Below are 18,322 nucleotides of genomic sequence, written 5' to 3'. Positions count from 1 at the left end.
CATCAATGTTTTCAAGCCTTGTTGCTGTTGAATACAGACAATTAAAGCACACTTACTGCAAGAATATAAAATCAGACCAGTAAGAAAGTTTAATACAAAAATATGTGCTTAATAAAAAGTATTTTTTAATAGCTGCTGAAAGGCAGGTGTTTTTCATTTGACAAACAAACCCCAGCCACATTATGGAATATGACTGTGTAAAGACACGAGTTTCTGTTCATTTTAAAGATTTTTGTTTGCAGCTCAAAAAAGAAAACCTAAATCCCATTTCTCAGGGAAATTATAAGATCACAGAAGTCCAACATTTATATATTTTTTTTAAACATAAAGGCACTTTCAGAATTACAGAACAGACTGTTGATACCCAGCATGAAGTCACTGAGGATGAAGATAAAGAGCTACATAAGGTTTTTGATTTGAATTAAAAATATGTAGTTGCTACAGAAGCCTAGCAATGATAGAGTACTGTGGAAAGTGTGTGGAAGGAAAAACTTGCATAAGCAAAAGGCATAACCACAATCTTGGGAAGATTGTGTAAAGACTATTTAAGATACATCTTAAACTGGATCTTTGTGTAATGAATCTGTAGGAGTTTAGTTAAATTTCCAACTATAGAAATGAATAAATGTTTCAATATTTTACCAAGATTTATTATGCAGAGTGCATTATTAAGCTTACAACCTCCTTGCCATGTTTCTCTGAAACACTGAATAATAAAGAACTAATGCCTTTACTTTTGTAGTAAAACCTTTCTAAAATGATCATGTGAACATAAACTCAAAAGACTTGATTTCAATCAGTTTTATTGATGAAGAAAGTTCAATTTAGTTGCTTTATATATTTGCACCACACGAAACCTGCCACAGAACCACAAACACAACCGACACCGATGAAAACAGCTTTCCCAAAGGTTCACAGAAGTAAAAAACACACGAGTCAATGATGGAAGTCCCACAAATTCAGTTCCAGTACAACATAGTTTAAATTACATGCTACTAATCTTTAAAAGGGGAGTGAGAATTTGACATGGTGAAGACAACTAAGGAGGATTCATGCACTGATGTCACTAAAATGAAAACACACACAGACCAACGTAATTCAACAAGGAGGACTCAAAAAGCAATAATAAACCAGCAAAACCCTAAAAATGACAAACTTTCCAGGTCAATAACCTGCGTTTTGAATTTCTTTGATTTGCCAATCATTTTATTTCGTCATAAGAAGCATAAAGAAAATATGCCAGTGTCTTTTTTTTCTACAGAAGTAGAAAAAAAGAGAGAGAAGGAATCCCAAGATTATCCCAACTTAAGCTGCAGGGTTTTTCAACTGTGGTCCTAAAGGCAAACTATCTTGCATTTTTAGGCATTTCCCTTCTGCTGCACAACTAATTTAAATTAATAAGCAATTAACAGGCTACACAGCCCACGATGAGATGCAGGAAATAAGGCAATGATTTAAATCAGGGTGGTGAGGCAGACACGTATCTAAAACATGATTAACTGTGGGTTCTAAGGACCAGAGTAGAGAAAAAGAATTAAAACCATGTCTCTGTTACCTCTGATTTTCATAAAACCAAGAACCCCCCCCCCACCCCCCCCCCAAAAAAAACCTAAAAAAGAAAAAAACACTGTACTGAAAATAGTAGATGATAATTTTGAAGCATTTAATGAAAAGGAAAAACAAAATTCATTATTTAGTAGCTGACCAATCAAGAAAAAATGTTTTTTCCCCCCATTTTTCTGTCTGCTTGGTGTATTTCTACAAATTTACTGTGACTTATGTGTTTTTACCTTAACAAAAGGAAAGATAATACATAAAAGAACTCAATTACGGCCTTAATTCTAAACAGGCAATGCTGATTAAAAGAAATGCATCATGAAATGAACAGATTGCTAAAGAGGTATATAAAAAAACGATAAGGAAATATTCAGCAATGCTACTTGTCGATAAAAAAGATATCCCTCCTTTCATTATATCTGATTAAGAAATGGCCTCATAATCAAGCTAAAGTTACTTTATCACGTCTTTCTGGGAATAAAACTCCCAACGACTAAATCCACCAATTGCATTGCTCAAAAAATGTTTTTTGCAAATCTCTACATAAAAAACAAAACAAAAAAAAACCTTTGCAGATGCTTTTCACCAAGTTCCAAAAAGTTGGAAATATTATATACATGAGATAAAAAAACAAGTGAAACAAACAAAAAGTTTTGTCGTTTTTGTTACCGTCTTGTGTTGTTTTTCTTATAGCACAAAGGTTTCATATTAGCATCAAGCTGGAGAAAGCTGCCAAAGAAGAATCTAGTGTTTCCTGGCAGGCAGGGAACACACACCGTCTCCATTTGATTCTTTCTAGGTGCTGCATTTGTATGTTGGACTCACAATGAAGCCCAAACAAGAATCAGCCCTTTATTCTCCCGATACTTCCTGCTGTAGGTCTGCCTACACCCCTCAACTCTGCTGTAGAAGCTCATCAGTTCAAGCCACTGCCTTTAGAGGCAGGCGGTGTGTATAATATTCATTACTGCTGTTTTTAATCAAACAAGTGATTATAGACAGTTCCCCTCTCTGGTTTTATTCCTGAATCCTGCTTACAGAGGCTAAAGCATCCCACAGACCAAATCACTCAGTTTTAACGCTTTTGCCTTTCTCTTACAACCTATCAGAGACTCTTAAGTCTCTCTCTCTGCATCTCTCAATAGGGGAAGATCTGTGATCCTAACACATACATACACGCAAACACTTCCTCACAAGGGGGAATCAGCTCATCAACACCACTCTGCTCTTTATTTGCTTGTATTCCTGAAGAAGTGGTACTATGCGTTCTCATTATCGTTTCCTTTCCTCACTTTTCTCCTCCTTTTCTTCTTCTTCCTCTGCTTTGAATGCGTCTTCTCTCCTGAGTGACAAGCAGGCTTCATCAGCTAGGTTCCTATGGCTTCATCTCGATCCCGGTTCAGCCCACTTTAGCCCAGCTGAGGAAAGACGGGATGTCCCTCACAGGGACGTTGCGGGTCAAAGCCTTGACACGCAGGTTGCGATCATCCGTAAGGAGGACGACCTCTCTCTGGAGCCTCACTGTTCCATCTGCTTATGAGAAAGAAAATGGACAAAGTTATGTCAGAAGGCTGGTTTCACTCATGAAATATGTTTTCAAGAGAGTCAGTGGTCCATACTTCTCTGAGGAGGCATGAAATCTTTTGCTTTGTCTTTGCAGTAGTGGAGACAGCAGGACAAAATCACATCATCATTGTTACCCTGAAAAAAAAAACATACAGCAAATAAAAATCTGTGTTATTAATAGACCTGTCAACACAACAAATTTTGCTGGACGATAAATTGTTCCAGATGTTACGGCGATAAACGATAATGTTGTTGTTTTGAGACCATTTTCAAGGAATAAATTGCAAAAACACATTCTTAAAAATCAATAAACTTTAAATTCTAATCAACATTTAACACTAGAACTGGAATACATCTTAATTATCCATAATAAATAAACAGAATAAAATTATGAAGTCTCTGTAAACAAAATTGTCCCTCAAAAGAAGGGGCAGCACCAGACTGAAGACGTTTTGTTATCTGGTGTTTGGCAGGAAAAGAGAAACAAGAAAAACTACAAAACCAGTTGAGTTTGTTTTAATTTAATCTACTGTTCATTGTGACAGATCTAGTTATTACCAACCAAAACAAACACCTGTTACATTTAGTGTCAGTTTCATACAGAGCCTTGGAAAGTATTTGTATCCCTCAAAACCTGATCATATTCCCTCATATTACAATCATGTATTTGAATGTATTCTGTGACGGAACAACAAGGAGTAGTGAATCATTTTCAGAATAAAACCATCTCAGAACTACATCTATTAATCTTTTGAGGTACATTTCTATTAACTTTACACATTTTTCTTTGCAAAACAACTGGCATCATCTCAATACGATGCTTAAGAGTGTGCCTGCGAACATTGAGTTTCAAATCTTGCCACAGATTTTCTGTTGGATTAATGTCAGGACTTTGACTGAGCCATTCTGACACAACAGTAGCTCTGGTGTAGCTCTGGTGTAGCTCTGGTGTAGCTCTGGTGTAGCTCTGGTGTCACCCTGCTGTTTGTTCACAACTTTCTCTAACAAACCTCTGATGTCTTCACAGTACAGTTGTATTTATACAGATTAAATTACACACAGCTCAGTTGGTTGCACTTAAATTTTTAAAAACCAGCATAGTTATCAGACATGTGAACATGACTGCATACAGCTGGCTCTCACCTGTTGTCCGGAGGTGTCCTCACTACGGAAGGCAATGGACTCCAGCTGATTTCCTCGGCTGGTCAGGGCTCTGAGGCATGGCTCCCTGGCTTCAAAACCTTTTTCTAAGAAAGCCACTGCAGAGCGGGCCTGTTCCTGCACGGCTCGCATGTGGGCCACGCTGGCGTTGTAGTTGCCTCGACTGCCACTGCTCCGCCCTCCTGTCCCCACTGCACCGCCAAAAGGCTCCTGGCCTTTAGCCAAACCATCCAACTCTGTAATCACTGGGAGAGAGAGCACAAATCATAAAGTTTGTAAATAAAAAAAGTTAATGTTCGCAATATTAGTTATTTTATACTTTCAAGTTAATCTGTCGAATTATTATCCGTTTGCTTGTGTGTTTCTCTTACCGATGAGAGGCACAACTATTATGTACGTTCCACACTGAAGGAGATTCTTCAGTCTGTCCAAGTGATCAATGAAACAGTTGGTGTCCGGCACCAAAAACAAAGGTCTGACTTCCAGTTCCAACTGACCACCAGTTTGCAGTACCGCCTGAAACACACACACACGCACAGGGAAAAGGCATAAAGCTGCATTCTGTCTGTGATCAGTTGAGCTCTACAGTTCAAACCTGCTTGATTCCCTCAAACCTGGATTTTGTCTCTGCGCTTCTGCTGCTGTGCCAGCTTGTTAGCGAGGGCGTGTCGTCGTGCCTTTAGCTCCTTGATGTCATTCTCACTTTCTCCTGCCTCCTCAAAATCCTCCTCTTCTTCTGACCCAGAAAGAGATGACTCGGCCTCAAGTATGACGTCATCAGACTGCCAACCAGACAAAAATGAGAATAACATCAGCTTCTTGTTGTGAGATTTTGTTTGTTCCTTCAATATATATATCTATATATATATATACATAGTCACCTCTTTCTCTGTTAACGAATTCTGCCTGCTCCTTGTATCTCCTGAGTGGTTAGTTGAGGAAGAAGTTGCCACAGACACATATTTGCCTCCCTTGAAGGCTAACAGAGGCTCTTCTTGTCCACACAGAGCCTCCAGGAAGTACTTCAGAACCGTCACTCTTTTACAATCTGCTGCTATAGCCTGAGAAAAGAGGATGAAGGTTAATATGTGCCTCAAGGCGCAATGTGGATACTTGGGCCAAATGTGTGCCAAATGTTGAAAATAAAAGCATGTAGTCCACAGTGTGCTGGCATAACAACCCACTCACCATGTCGGTGTGTTTGTCTGTGTAACATGGCTCCTGTGGCGCTGCCAGCAGAGGTACAAAGCCAGCAAGCAGTTTGTCCTCCTTCAACTGAAGCACAGTCAGTTCCTCGTCTCCCTCGCCTTCATCAGTATCCACTTTGTACAGCAGCATCTCCTCGTGGTCCACACGTGCCAGTGCATTGCACAAGTCAGCAAGGCACTGCCAAACGTCGGGACTGCACCTAGATCATCAGATTATAACAAGAATCAGTAAGATCACATACAATTACAAGAAAACACGGCAAAGTTTGTGGTTTTATACAATAGTTTTACCAAAATCTTTCAGCAAACATTTGATACAAAAGCGGTCAAAGCTCTGAAATTAATTCTGATAACAGAGTAATGACATTGCTATTGGGTCTGAAAGGAGCATAAATAAGTTAACATGAAGTTTCAAAACCAGAATCTAAATGTCAGGTTCACAAATTATTTCCATTCTCTAAATGGAAGGGAAAACTAAAATTTTACTCACTCTAGACTGCATGGGGGTGGGTTCCACTCTTCTGGATGCCCTAACATCCAGTCTGACCACACTTTGATGCCGGGCAGCAGTTCCCTCAGGTCCAGCGGGAAAGCAGAAACTCGGACCATTCCCTGCAGCTCTTCAGTTTTCCCCTCCTCTTCTCCATCTGTCATGGGTACTGCTTCTGAAAGAGACCAACTCTGAGCTTATTTATTTATTTTTTACATCAAATTACTGAGTAAAACACAACCAAACATAAATGAAATCCAACACACTGATAATTTTATCAATCACTAGCTGCGTTTTCTTTATGAATGTGGACAAATCTCTGTTGATATAATCAACATTTTCTTTTCTATTTGAATGATTTCTCCTAGAATCACTTCCATCAGAGCATAAATAAATGTTTTTATTGTGTATGGGCAAAAGCAGCAGAACTGTACAACTTCGGGCAGTTAGTTTAGTAAAACCATTTCATTTTTCATGCATTTTATTTTAGTCATCATAATAAATACCACAAAATACTGTGATTAAATAGTTAATTTTACCCATTTATAGTCAAGGACATGCACAACAAATTAGTGAGAAAAACTGAGTTAAAGTGTAATAAACCAAGAGTTTACCTGCAGGAGTTTTCTTGAGAAGCTCAGTGCATCGCTGCACCAGCAAAGCAAACATGTCCAGACCTAAAGCTGTGCTTTGTTCCAATAAAACAGACCGGACATCTCCTTCTTCACCTGGCCGAGAAAAGGTACTTCATTAATTATTTGTGTGGAATCAGGACATGTAGGTTTATTCTTTTAACTTGAATTAAACACTATAAATAAGATGCTCAATTATATAAAAAAGAGGAAATGAAAGCAGCCAAGTTAAGATCTTTCAGTGGCTTCCTACTTTAAATTTCATTAGGAGAGCTTTAGTATTTTCAAATTTCCATAGCACATTTTACACTTATTGATAAACCAAATATTCAGACTGAACGGTTTGTGACAGCAAGACTATCCATTTAAGATGTCATTTTATCTATAATCATCTATATTTGTTTGTTACCTCTGCTGTGGGCGTTGTATATGGCAAACATGTTGATGGTGATGATCTGCAGCAGGTTTGTAAACCCGAGCAGTGAAGGACCGTGCTGAAGAAGAGTCTTAAACTCCTGCAGAACACGGCTGGCCACTTCAGGGAAGGACTCCATACTGTGCAGCCGCAACACGGAGAAACACACATCTGTCAAACTTATCTGACACTAAATCAAGATTAAAATACAATTCTCAAATAATAATTTATCTTATTTTAAATTCTACACATTAAATTCAGGAAGAAGCTGGAAAATATGAGCCGCCACTCACCCCACTTTAGTGAAGAGCTTTCCGTGTGCATGCAGGAAACTCAAAATGAATCTCTTATTCAGCTGGAGAAAGAAGAAGGTCAAAAGTAAACAACAAAATTGCTCCAAGAAAAAACAAAAAGTGTAAGGACTTATAGTAATAAAAATTTGAGAGACGTATGAAGATGAAAACAGAAAATAATTTTAGAGAAAAACCTCAATCAGGAAATATTTTATAACTATAAACCATGTATTGCAGTTAGAGGGCTTTTACCTCAGTAGCAGTAAGACTGCCCAGCTCTCCATCCTGCTCTGAGTCTCTGCTGGACTCACTGCCCCCTCTCTGTGAGGACGGGGTTGTGGTCTGGCCACTGGGACGGATCCAAGTCTCCACACGTGTGCCGTCGTCCCATTTCCTTCTTCCTTTCACTGCTGGACCCTGGGACCCTCCTTCCTGTTCCTGCCTCCTCCTTCGCTCAAACTGTTCAGCCTGTTAAAATACATCATGAACTTTCTCTGATTCAACTGTGGATTTAAACCACAAAGTGTAGACTTTATCTCTTCAAAACGGTCGACAACTTTCTCAGACATGCCGAGTGTTTTGACAAGGGAGAACACTTAACGTTCAACGAAACAGCTTTTTCTGAAAGCGTTTCAGAGTTGAGCTGTGAAAGGTTTTTCAGATTGCCTTACCTTCCGCTTGGCTTCCTCAAAGAGGCTCATTAGGCTTTCCTTTGCTGTCAGGATGGGATTGGAGGCTGCCAAACTGCGCATATAATAATACACAGCATCCAACTTCCGCTTCTGCAGGTGAGAGAGATTTTAAAATTATAAAGTGAGTAGATAATTAACTATACTCAACTCTCAAAAGACCAACAATTTTTACTTTTAACACTTTTTTAATTACTAAAGGGTAGATGTAATCAAAGAAATTACTGATGGATTATATCCACATAGTGTGACACCAGCAGCTGGACAAAAAGCAGTGCAATCTTTTCTCTCATCATTAACATAAAAAATATATTTGAATTCTGGACTTTTGGGGACGTGACATTCATAACCTAACGCAACAGCTGCTGGATCCTACATCATGGCAAAGTGCTATTTCAATATTTTGATCTCTGGACAAATTTTGATCAGCTCAATTTCAAAGCCTTGAAAGTGTCTGGTTTACCCTAACAGGAATCTCATCTTCAGCCCTTCAGAGTGTTTAGATACGTCTCTGCTTCAGCACATGAAAGTTAAATCATAAGATTCTTGGCAGGCCTCTATAGTAACGACTGAGTTCAGCACAACTTAAGAAAACTTGAGGTCAAATAGAACGATATCAAAATTTTATAGCAATACTTATAAATGAGGTTAAACTTTAGTGGTTCATGGGTTGTGTGATATTTTTGTTTTTTTTAATTGATCCGTTCTGTAATTAGCAGGGAAAAAGCTGTAATCTGGTGCAATAAAAATAAATGAAATAAAAAATTACTAGCTGATTAAATATTGAATTTAACAATCTTGACATCGCTTACTGTATAAACTGCCAACAAAGCCAGCTGGTTGTAGGGGCGTCCATTTTTAGGCGCAATCTGTTGGGCTTTCAGGTACCAGCTAAGAGGAAAAAAAATATGAAAGCCTTAGAGCAACAACATTTGCAAAACATTTTAACTTTGAACATGATTTGCAATTAGAATATTGCACATCACAATATCCTAAAAAGGATGGTTCAAAATCTTTTTCTTGGACTAAAAAGTTATATGACTTTAACAGTAAAATTTAATGCCTCTATGAAAATACATATTTATTGATCTATTTCTGATTTATTAAATCTTTAAGTTTAGGATTTGTAAAACAAAATTAAGCTTAAGGATAGCATAACAATTTCTGCCAGTTCAGTAAAAGTGATATTCTTAATGACTTACTTTTTATGTCAGAAATAAACTTCAGACCATTTTTAAATTTACTAAATTAATATTTATTTATAAAACAAAAAAGATTTGTACATGAATTGAGTGTTTTTTTTAAAGGATTTGTAGAAAACCTCCTGAAATGACTGCCTACCTGCGAGCCTTGCCATAGTTGGCAGAGTTAGTGGCCTGTTCCCGGTACCGGGCAATATCGCCCTGACAAATCATGCATCGCTGAGCACTGATGAGTGCATACTTTACCTACAAATTAAAAAAATTAAGAGAAAAAGTATGTTTAAAACCAAACAAATACATTTAGAAAACAGTCTGTTTGTAAGTAAGTTGCTTCCTTTAAGTTTATCGTCTTGGTATAAGCAGAGACAGCAGTGTAATTAACAACAGGTTTCATACACAAAGCAGGAATTACATACTGTTTTGCGTAATGGACGGGTCCTGATAGCCATGCCGTCCATGTAGTCTTCTAATGTGAACTGGTACACCGCTTGCAGCTTCTGAAGCAGCGTGTCAAAGAAAAGTGCTCCCTGTGAAATAAAGAAAATTAAAATGGGGACATTTTCAATATAGGATTCATTCATACATGGTTCTGATTTCAACAGATTATTTTCCTACACGACTTTTACAAGCTGGACATTTGGATGGATATGATTTTTCAAGAAGCATAAAAATATGTTTTATCTTCCTCTGAAAACAGTAGTCATGGCAACTGAACATCTATTTCAACCAGTATGTTTAGTCAATGAAAGTGTGTTAAACTCCACACTGACCAGCATGTTTTAGGCGATTCCCTCAAAAAACCCCCTGAAAAGCAGGTTTGCCTGCTGTGTGAACGTAGCCTTATTAACCTCAAAATAAAACAAATTTTTTTCATGATTAGATGGTCTCACAAAGCATGAACCCACTACATGTGTGCTGTAAAAGTTTTAAGTGAGCTTATCACCAACATCTAATGTAGTGGTTTTCAACAACTGAGGACTCATTGCCCACCAAGGTTAATGTCAATAAATTATGTAAATTAAAATTGTTTTGAGAAATTGCATTTTTGGTTTTGATTAGCTGTAAAACACAATTATTAAAATTCATAGCAATGTAACACTTTACACCGCATTGACGAGTGAGACTGCAATGTGGATTCTTGACTTGCCCTTTTCCAAAGTTTCTTACCTCATCTAGAAGCGTGAGCAGCATGTTTCTGATGTCGTGCGTGTTGTCACAGCTGGGGTCTTTGAGCAGCTGCCGAAAGCGTTCGATCACCTGGTAGAACACGTTCTTCCACAGAGCCTGATCCACACTCTGAGAGTCGGAGAACTCAATGTCTGCCAGAATAATCCGCTCATACAGCCCCAAAAGTTCAGCTCTTCAAGAAACAACAACATAGATTTCCAATATTATTATTATTATTTTAGTAAGTCCAGACAAGCTAAACAACCAATACAAGCCTAAATCATTAAATACACATCCGCTGCAGCCCCCAAAACTCTCACCTGAGCTGGGACATGCGATCCAAGCCATCGGCACTCACTCTGTCCCTGGAGATCAAGTTACTGAGCTGAAGTTCATGAGCATCTGCAGCCTTCAGCATTCTGCCCAGCTCCTCTTCAAACGTCAACCCGCCTGCTATGCCTGGCTGGCTATACCCTGCTCCCCTGTAACTCCCGCTGAATGGACTTGTACCCGGACTCGGGTACATACCGTTAGGGTGAGCCATTTGGTACTGACCCATGTTATACTGGTAAGGATAGCGCTGGCCGGTGGTAGAGTTTGAGCTGTTGGTGGCTATGGGGTAACAGTAAGGGTTGTCAGAGTTTTGGAATTTGTAGTATGCCATAGCAGTGGCCTGCTGGGACTGGAAGTGATCCCCTTGCGCCACCGGAGGGCTGCCGGCAAGCTCGTCATCCGTGTCCAGAAAGTGAAGCTGCCCATATCCTGTCCCACTCTGAAGATACAGTGGCTGTTTAAGTGCTGCGTGTTTGGACGACTGGGTGTTGGTGAGAGCAGGTTTCTGGTCAGGGTTGTTGGGGTCCCAGAGGCGTCTCACCCCTCCTCCTCGACCTCCTCTAGTCCTGCCAGCTGCTCCTCCCCGGGTTCCGGAAGAAAAAAGCCTCTGCCCCATCTCGGGTGAGTTGGAGATGTCTGTGCGGGCCGGCAGCACCAAGATACCCCGGCCCCTCCCACGAGGGATTGGGCTGTCCTTTGCAACAGGTGACTGATTATCTAAAGAAACCCGAAGGATTCCTCGCCCTCCACTTTTGTTTGACATCTTCCACTCCTCCCCTCGATTTACTGCACTAATTTCTTCCTTCCCCATACTTTTTCTCCTCCTTCTCCTCCTATCTGCTCCCTCTCTGTCACACACCTCACTCCTATCCAGTGATTCTGTTGAAGAGTGTCTCCTTGGCCCCTCACATTTATCCCCCAATTCTTTGTTGTTTTGCCCAGGGAGGCGTGGCCACTTGACACCCTCCATACCCATGTGTCGTTTGGGGCCATCTTGACTGGTTACGCTGCTCGCTGAACTGCTGCTGTAAGTTCTGTTTCGGGAGTGTCGAATGTTTGATTTGGAATATCGCTTGGAGTTTGGTGTAGTGGCATTTAAATTAGACCTGTGTCTATCACGCTCTTCTACAACCCTGTCTCGGTGGCTCCCTGTTTTAGCAGCTTTTTCAGTGTCTTTAAAGTTGCTGTTGTTGTCCTTTATTTTATGATTTTCTCTGGGATTATCATTTCGTTTGCTGTGGTGTGGCTCTCCTGGTTTTTCAGATTTTCTCCTGTCAGTATTAGGAGCTCTCTTGTCTTTTTCCTTCTCAAGTTTCCGCTGATTGTTCTTTCTACTATGGTTAGCTTCCTCGTCTCGTTTGGATTCCAGATGTGTCTCATTTTCTTCTTTTTTCTCCTTCTCTCCTCCTCTTCTCCGGCGGCTACCCTTCTCCTTTCTATCTGTCTTTTCATCCTGGCACTTGGTTTCTCCACCTTGAGCACTTTCTTTTTCTCTTCTTGTGCAAGCTATATCTCCAGCATTATTACTTGGGCCCCCATCCTCTCCCTTCTCTTTTATGTTGAGTCTTTCTACTTTGCTCATAATTTTCTCCACTGTTTGGTCCACAGTTTGTCTTCCTTGCTCTATAGTTTCTTCATTAGAGTCAGAGAATTTTACCTTATCTTTCCCTCCATGCTTGGGTATTGACTTTTTACTGTTCCCTTCACCTACACTCAACTGAGACTCTGGCTCCGGGGTTAATCCTTGTTTTTTGGGGGAAGGTTTATCCAGCTCTTTTCCAACACTGCAGTCCTTTCCCTGCACGTTCCTGCGGCTCCCTGGTTGGTAGAACTCTCTGTCAGGCTTGCGGACTTTCTTTGCAGGTTTAGGAGCTCCTGAAGCATCTTGTTGTTCTTTGTCATTTTCACTGTTTGTATCGGTTTTACCCAGAGACTGGGTGCCTTGTTTACAGTTCAGGCTGTTACTGCCGTCGCCTCTCATTCTGTCCTCATCCTTGTTTTTGGTACCTGAGAGATCTGTGCATCCTTTTCTATCTAAAACGTCTTCAGAGACTCTGTTTTTCCCACTCATCGATGACTGATCACTCTGTTGTGCTTTGGCGTCTAGAGAATCCCTCTGGCCAGTTTCTCCTTCCTCGCTGTCCTGATGACAGCGTCCGTGTCCAGCCGCTGGCTGGTAACGCTGCAGATCAGGACGTTTCGCTTCACGCTGCTTATGCTGCTTGTGTTTTTTGCGTTCCCGTTGCTCTTCTGCAGAAGGCAGGAAGATAAGGTAAACATCAGTCATCAAGACAAAAAAATGCTTAATGTGAGAATTAAAGAGCAGCATCAGCTAAAGACACATTAATAAAATGTATATTACTCAATATATAATTACTAGTACTACTTTATGCATTTATTGCAGCGAGTTATGTTATCTACTTGCCCTGAGGAATGCAGCACTATCTAACATTGTATGTGTAAACTATTTCAAAATACCTTAAAATCCAATGCCTATTAGTTATTGTCACACAAGAATTGTGTCAAAAACTTTTAATTTAGTTTGGATTTTCTCTAAATTGACACAAAGTTAAAACAATACAAACATATATATGCCATCACTAATATATATTGATTGACACCATGATACTGTAAGACCCACAAGAAAATAATTATTGGCCTATTTCTACTTTTCCCCAGCTTTGATAGCTTTATTTAGGAGTGATCTGTGATTCCTTCTGACATAAATACGGGGCAAGCAGTTAGAGAATCAAAATGAAGTAGAATGTAATGTTTGCCAGAGTTTGACAACATAATCCTAAGTAAAGTATTTGTGCTTAATAAGCAAATGAGAAGTATATCTATATCTATAAGTACAAATAACAAGCAAGACCTGTATTTTAAAAATGAAACAACTGTTATGTCATTGTTAATAACCAATGAAGTAACAGTAAACATATAAACCATATGAAAATGTAGAGATTTGACATTTAACACTACAAACTGCTACATAAAAACGTAAAAAAATGACTGACAATTGACAACACCATTGGTCACCTTAGTAAAGAGTTTTCAAATAACAAACATTTGTTATCTTCGGTGACAAGGTAGCTATAATTATTAGGTAACGTTGCCTAGTAGCATACCGTTAATGAACGTTTACTTTACAAACTTTCCGTTTAAATAACACAAGATTTATGCAAGCGCACAAACCTCAAATGTCTACATATACGAATTTTTAAAAGACAGAAAGAATAGAAACCATATTCAAACATATATTTAGCAATGAAAGATTCGGCCTGGTTTGAAGCGCAGCTTCCAAAAAAGTAACGCACCGATAAGCCCAGAGCTCTGCGGCTAATAACATTAGCTACAAACAAACTTAGCAGCACCGCGGTCCACTTCCTGCTAACTTAGACAGTCACCTACTGTTTTACTAGAGTTTACTGAACCTTTAACCAGCGCTGGCACTCCTAGAAAAAGGCTCACTGTCTCTTACCGTTCAAACAATCGGTCATTTGCAATGAATTTGTAGCTTCTGCGCGAAGTTCCGCAGCTGAGATTCGTACTCTATCCAGTTCGTTCGCCATCTTCGCTTCCAAACAAACATAACAAGTATGGTGGCCTGAACGGGTCAAATGTTCAAGCGGAGGGAATTTTGTATTCTAAACAAATGGGTAATATAGTGCGTTTCCAGTCTACGGAGCCCTCCAGGGGACATTGTATTTTTTTTTCTTTTGAGTTTCCTCGCAATACTTTTGCTCTTACAGTATTCAATTATGCCACACGAACTGATGAGTATATTATTACGAGAAAACGAAAAACCATTTGCAAAGGAACGCAATAATAATAATAATAAAAACAAATTCCCATGTCCCTTGGAGGGCCAGTCGAACCATAAAGATCGTATTTAAATTAATCTAATAACATAAATGACCAAAAACAGGAGCAGGGGTTTACAAAAAGTGTGAAAAGAAGCAAGACACAAGTCATAAAACAACTCATTGCAACCATCCATAATACAAGTCAGTAGATGTTTATTTATTGCAAATTTATTTAAGTAGGACATTAAACAACGTTACATTTAAAAGAAAGAAAACATTGTCCTGTCTACAGGGCCTCTAGCCAAAGGCCTGTTCCCTGGTTAGTCTTTTAGAAGTTGACCTTTACATTGAAAATGAAATGAAACACATAAAACTAACGGTAGAATAAGACTTGTAGTATTATATAAAAAATGTTTGTTTTTTTAAACAGTAAAATGTAACAAATGATATAAATGATATACCCAACCATAATGACAATAGTACTTTTTCTTAAATCAATTGATTCACTACACATTTTTGAGCTGCAGGCAGTACCCCAAAACTTATACAATCACAGATATAGAAAGACAATAATTCCAACAATAAAAGACTAAAAAGAACTGTCTGTTACACAGTAAGAAAAATACAATCTTATACCTTCATTTTTGTCTCAGCAATAGTTTCAGAACCACCACTTCACTACTGAGCAACATTAGTTTGAATCTATATTATGGTCAGACCTCTGGTTCAGTTATTTTATATTATTTATTTATTATTTTTTAACTCATGACTAATATTTCAAGAAATCTAAGCATAGATTTAAAAAAAATAGAATTACATAATTATTACGTAGGCCTTGACCTACATATGCCTGGGGGAAGGGGTCTAGGGCTCCACATTACATAAACACATTGACTGAAAGTGTTAATATACTGTACAACGTGAAGACTTTGTACTGTATTCCACACACTGTCCACTAGATGTCAGGATTGATTACATGGTGTGATATTTTCCCGATCTGATCTTTTCCTGTACCCTGAAGATCAGCCCAGCAACAAACTTTCTCCCCTCTACTCTCAGGTTTTTTTTAACCACACTTTCTCTTGCTTTATTCTCATCACATCAATTTAAACATACCTGCAACACATAAGCTCTGCTTCTGTTTGAGAGAGTATATTCTAATGTTCTACCCAGTAAGTAGAGTTTATACAGGAATCAACTCTGTGGCGGATGCTCTCTTTATTTCTCCAGCTTTATTTCCCTAGCAACACCACATTAAAGGAGTCAGACTCTCCCATCCCGTCCTTAATTTAGTCTACCACACCGAATGTTTCATTCTTCTTAAATGTTACTCCATCATGATAAATTCACAGTATTTGGCTCACTTATTTTGTGTGGTAATCAAATGATCCTGATGCTATAATAGTCCCTCTTAGTTAAAAATACAATTGCCCTATATAACAACTGATTCAGTTATCACATGTAAACTTTCATTCAAGGGATATTTCAATATTTTGTGGTTACATTAAAACCTGCAGAATACATAACTCTGTTGTTCCGTTAATTTAATATAAATCCAAATTAGTTGGACCTAGAGGAAGATGACCAATCCAAGAAAGAAACTAGGACCAGAGAAAATTTGTCAAAACCTTTTATTTTCAAAAATGATATACTAGTTTATAAAAAAGCAATGTCATGAACATTCAGACTGCTACCACTTTTAAACTCATTTATGTCTAAAGAAGCCAATGAACCCTTCAGCCATCATCTGTAATCATTATAAATTTAAATCTTTCCTATTAGGTACTTTATATAACAGGAATATTTTACATGTTATGGTTTCAATATGACCCCATTACTAAAATATTATATTAACAGAATAAATATACGACCTTAACAAAGACATCTCAATGGACATATAGTGTGTGGGTGAAAATTAAAACACTAATAGGAAAAAATATATTGGCTTTACTGCAAAATCTTTCTGGAAGTTAGACCCACAATCAATCCTCCAACAATACTACCAGGAATAAGGAGCATTTTCCAGTCATAGTTTCTGTCATAAATCCAGAAACTAATCTGGATTTATGGTAAATGAAGATGCCAAGATAGTTAGCCACTGCAGGTGAGATAGTAATTGCTTATAACCTCACTTCAAAACCTCTGAGCTATTTCTTTAAAAGGTTTATTTTAAGTGCACATGATGTACTTTGGCTCAGTATTAATATTCAGGTACTGTAAGTCACTCTGATTTAAGCCACACAAAGGATAACTAACAGAAATTATGATTAAAATAATATGCTCAGGATTCTTACAATGTTTAATCAGTGATATTATTACCACACTTCCTTACCATTTTTGGTTTTACTGCACACTATAAATGAATTATTTCTGCGTAGAACAAGAAGTCACATTGTGTGTGAATGAGTAACTGTTCCGATACTGCAAGCAGTGGGTCCTGATGAAGCGCTGGCACGCCAGGGGTTGTAGAATGTTTCGTGTCTGCAGTGGAGAGATTTGAAAAGGAGGGGGATAAAAGAGGGGGGTGCCGGAAGTGGTGGGCGTGTGTCTCCCTCTGTGCATGTGTGTGTATGAGAGAGTGTGTGTGTGTGTGGAGGGTAGGAATTGTCAGCGCTGCACCACAGTGCAGGTGGAGCAATGCAGGATGAAGAGCCACGGAAGGACAGAGAAGAGGAGGCAGGGAGCTGGTGGGGGGAGAGAGGTGAGAAGACATGATGCGAAAGGAGAAGGATGAGGAGGAGTAGGAGGAGGGAAGACCATGAATACAGATGAGAAAAGCGGGGGAAGAAGAGAAGGGAGTTTGTGCAGGTGAATCTCAGACATTTTGGAAGGTGGGGGGGATCTCCAGTCCAATCATGTCTCCATTTCTCCTGCCCCCATCTCACTTCACTCTTTTCTGTCCCTCTCTCTCGTTGTCTCCCCCCATGTGGGACACCGGCAGGTGGGAGGAGATGACTTTTCAGAGATGATCGGAGCAGAGGAGGAAGGAGAAGGACAGATGGGGGGAATACAGCCAGTGGGAGTAAAGGCTGGAGCTGAATGAAAATGCTGCTTCTGAGTTACATTTAAAAGTGCAAAAACATGGCAGAGAGGTGAGAGGACTGCTATTGATTCAGCATCTCATGTTTTGTGAAAGACAGAACAGGAAGAAAAACCAAAGAGGAAGACAGGCAGAGGCCAAAGGCTGGTGTAACACATAAACACTGGCACAAGACGGTTGGAGTATGTATAATTCACAGGAAAAAATGAAGAGGGAGAAACAGTGGAGGAATGAATCTAGAGACAATATGACATCGACCACATGGAGTGATGAGTCAATAGTGCGGCGGAACAGAAAACAGAGAATTTTAAACAAAGATCCGAGGCAGAATGTAATAGAAATTGGGGAAGTTTAAGTTTCAGAGGCTGAATCCAATGATTTCTTTTATCCAAAGTTTCAATAAAGGGATCAGTCTAATTTTACCACACATTACCTTATTCTTTCTACTCCTAAACGTCACACTGTATTAATGACATACATTAAACAAACTGTAGGTCAGGTTTTTTTTGTAGGTTTGCTGTGAATTTCTGCTAGTTATTTAGAACAGGCTTTTTTGTAGCTGTGCATCACCCTGTGTTATGGTGCTGCTATTGGGAAACAGTAACTTAGAGGCACAAAACCATGGAGCAGCATTTAAAAAAGTACTTTTTTATATTTTGTCACTACCAAAAACTTTGCAGTATTTTATTGGGATTCTATGAGATGAAATAAATGTGGTGTGTACTTGTATCCTCGTTTGCTGTTCTTATAGCTGAAACTTCTAGAT

The 18,322-nt window shown here is 39.0% G+C and overlaps 1 protein-coding gene across 3 annotated transcripts; it reads right to left on the bottom strand.

Annotated features, from left to right (window-relative positions):
- Positions 1 to 786: 786 nt before the first annotated feature.
- Positions 787 to 14,326, bottom strand: smg6 (SMG6 nonsense mediated mRNA decay factor). 3 transcript variants are annotated; one of them, XM_044140818.1, is made up of 19 exons: positions 14,192 to 14,326; positions 10,701 to 12,963; positions 10,381 to 10,573; positions 9,630 to 9,740; positions 9,353 to 9,459; positions 8,824 to 8,902; positions 7,994 to 8,104; positions 7,575 to 7,790; positions 7,323 to 7,384; positions 7,024 to 7,169; positions 6,597 to 6,710; positions 5,983 to 6,157; positions 5,473 to 5,692; positions 5,166 to 5,345; positions 4,899 to 5,066; positions 4,656 to 4,800; positions 4,267 to 4,529; positions 3,177 to 3,258; positions 787 to 3,090 (listed from the first exon to the last, which is right to left on the bottom strand). In XM_044140818.1, the coding sequence occupies exons 1-19, from the start codon at positions 14,280 to 14,282 to the stop codon at positions 2,957 to 2,959; spliced, it is 4,860 nt and encodes a 1,619-aa protein (XP_043996753.1). In that variant the 5' UTR covers positions 14,283 to 14,326; the 3' UTR covers positions 787 to 2,956. The 3 variants fall into 3 exon arrangements, with proteins under 3 accessions (XP_043996753.1, XP_043996755.1, XP_043996756.1); XM_044140820.1 differs by having other exon boundaries at positions 787 to 3,087; XM_044140821.1 differs by having other exon boundaries at positions 5,983 to 6,154.
- Positions 14,327 to 18,322: the final 3,996 nt, after the last annotated feature.

Source organism: Gambusia affinis, linkage group LG15 (genome assembly GCF_019740435.1).
Source record: "Gambusia affinis linkage group LG15, SWU_Gaff_1.0, whole genome shotgun sequence".
NCBI lineage: Eukaryota > Metazoa > Chordata > Actinopteri > Cyprinodontiformes > Poeciliidae > Gambusia > Gambusia affinis.
Note: the sequence above shows the minus strand (reverse complement) of the source record. Positions and strands in the feature narration are given on the sequence as shown.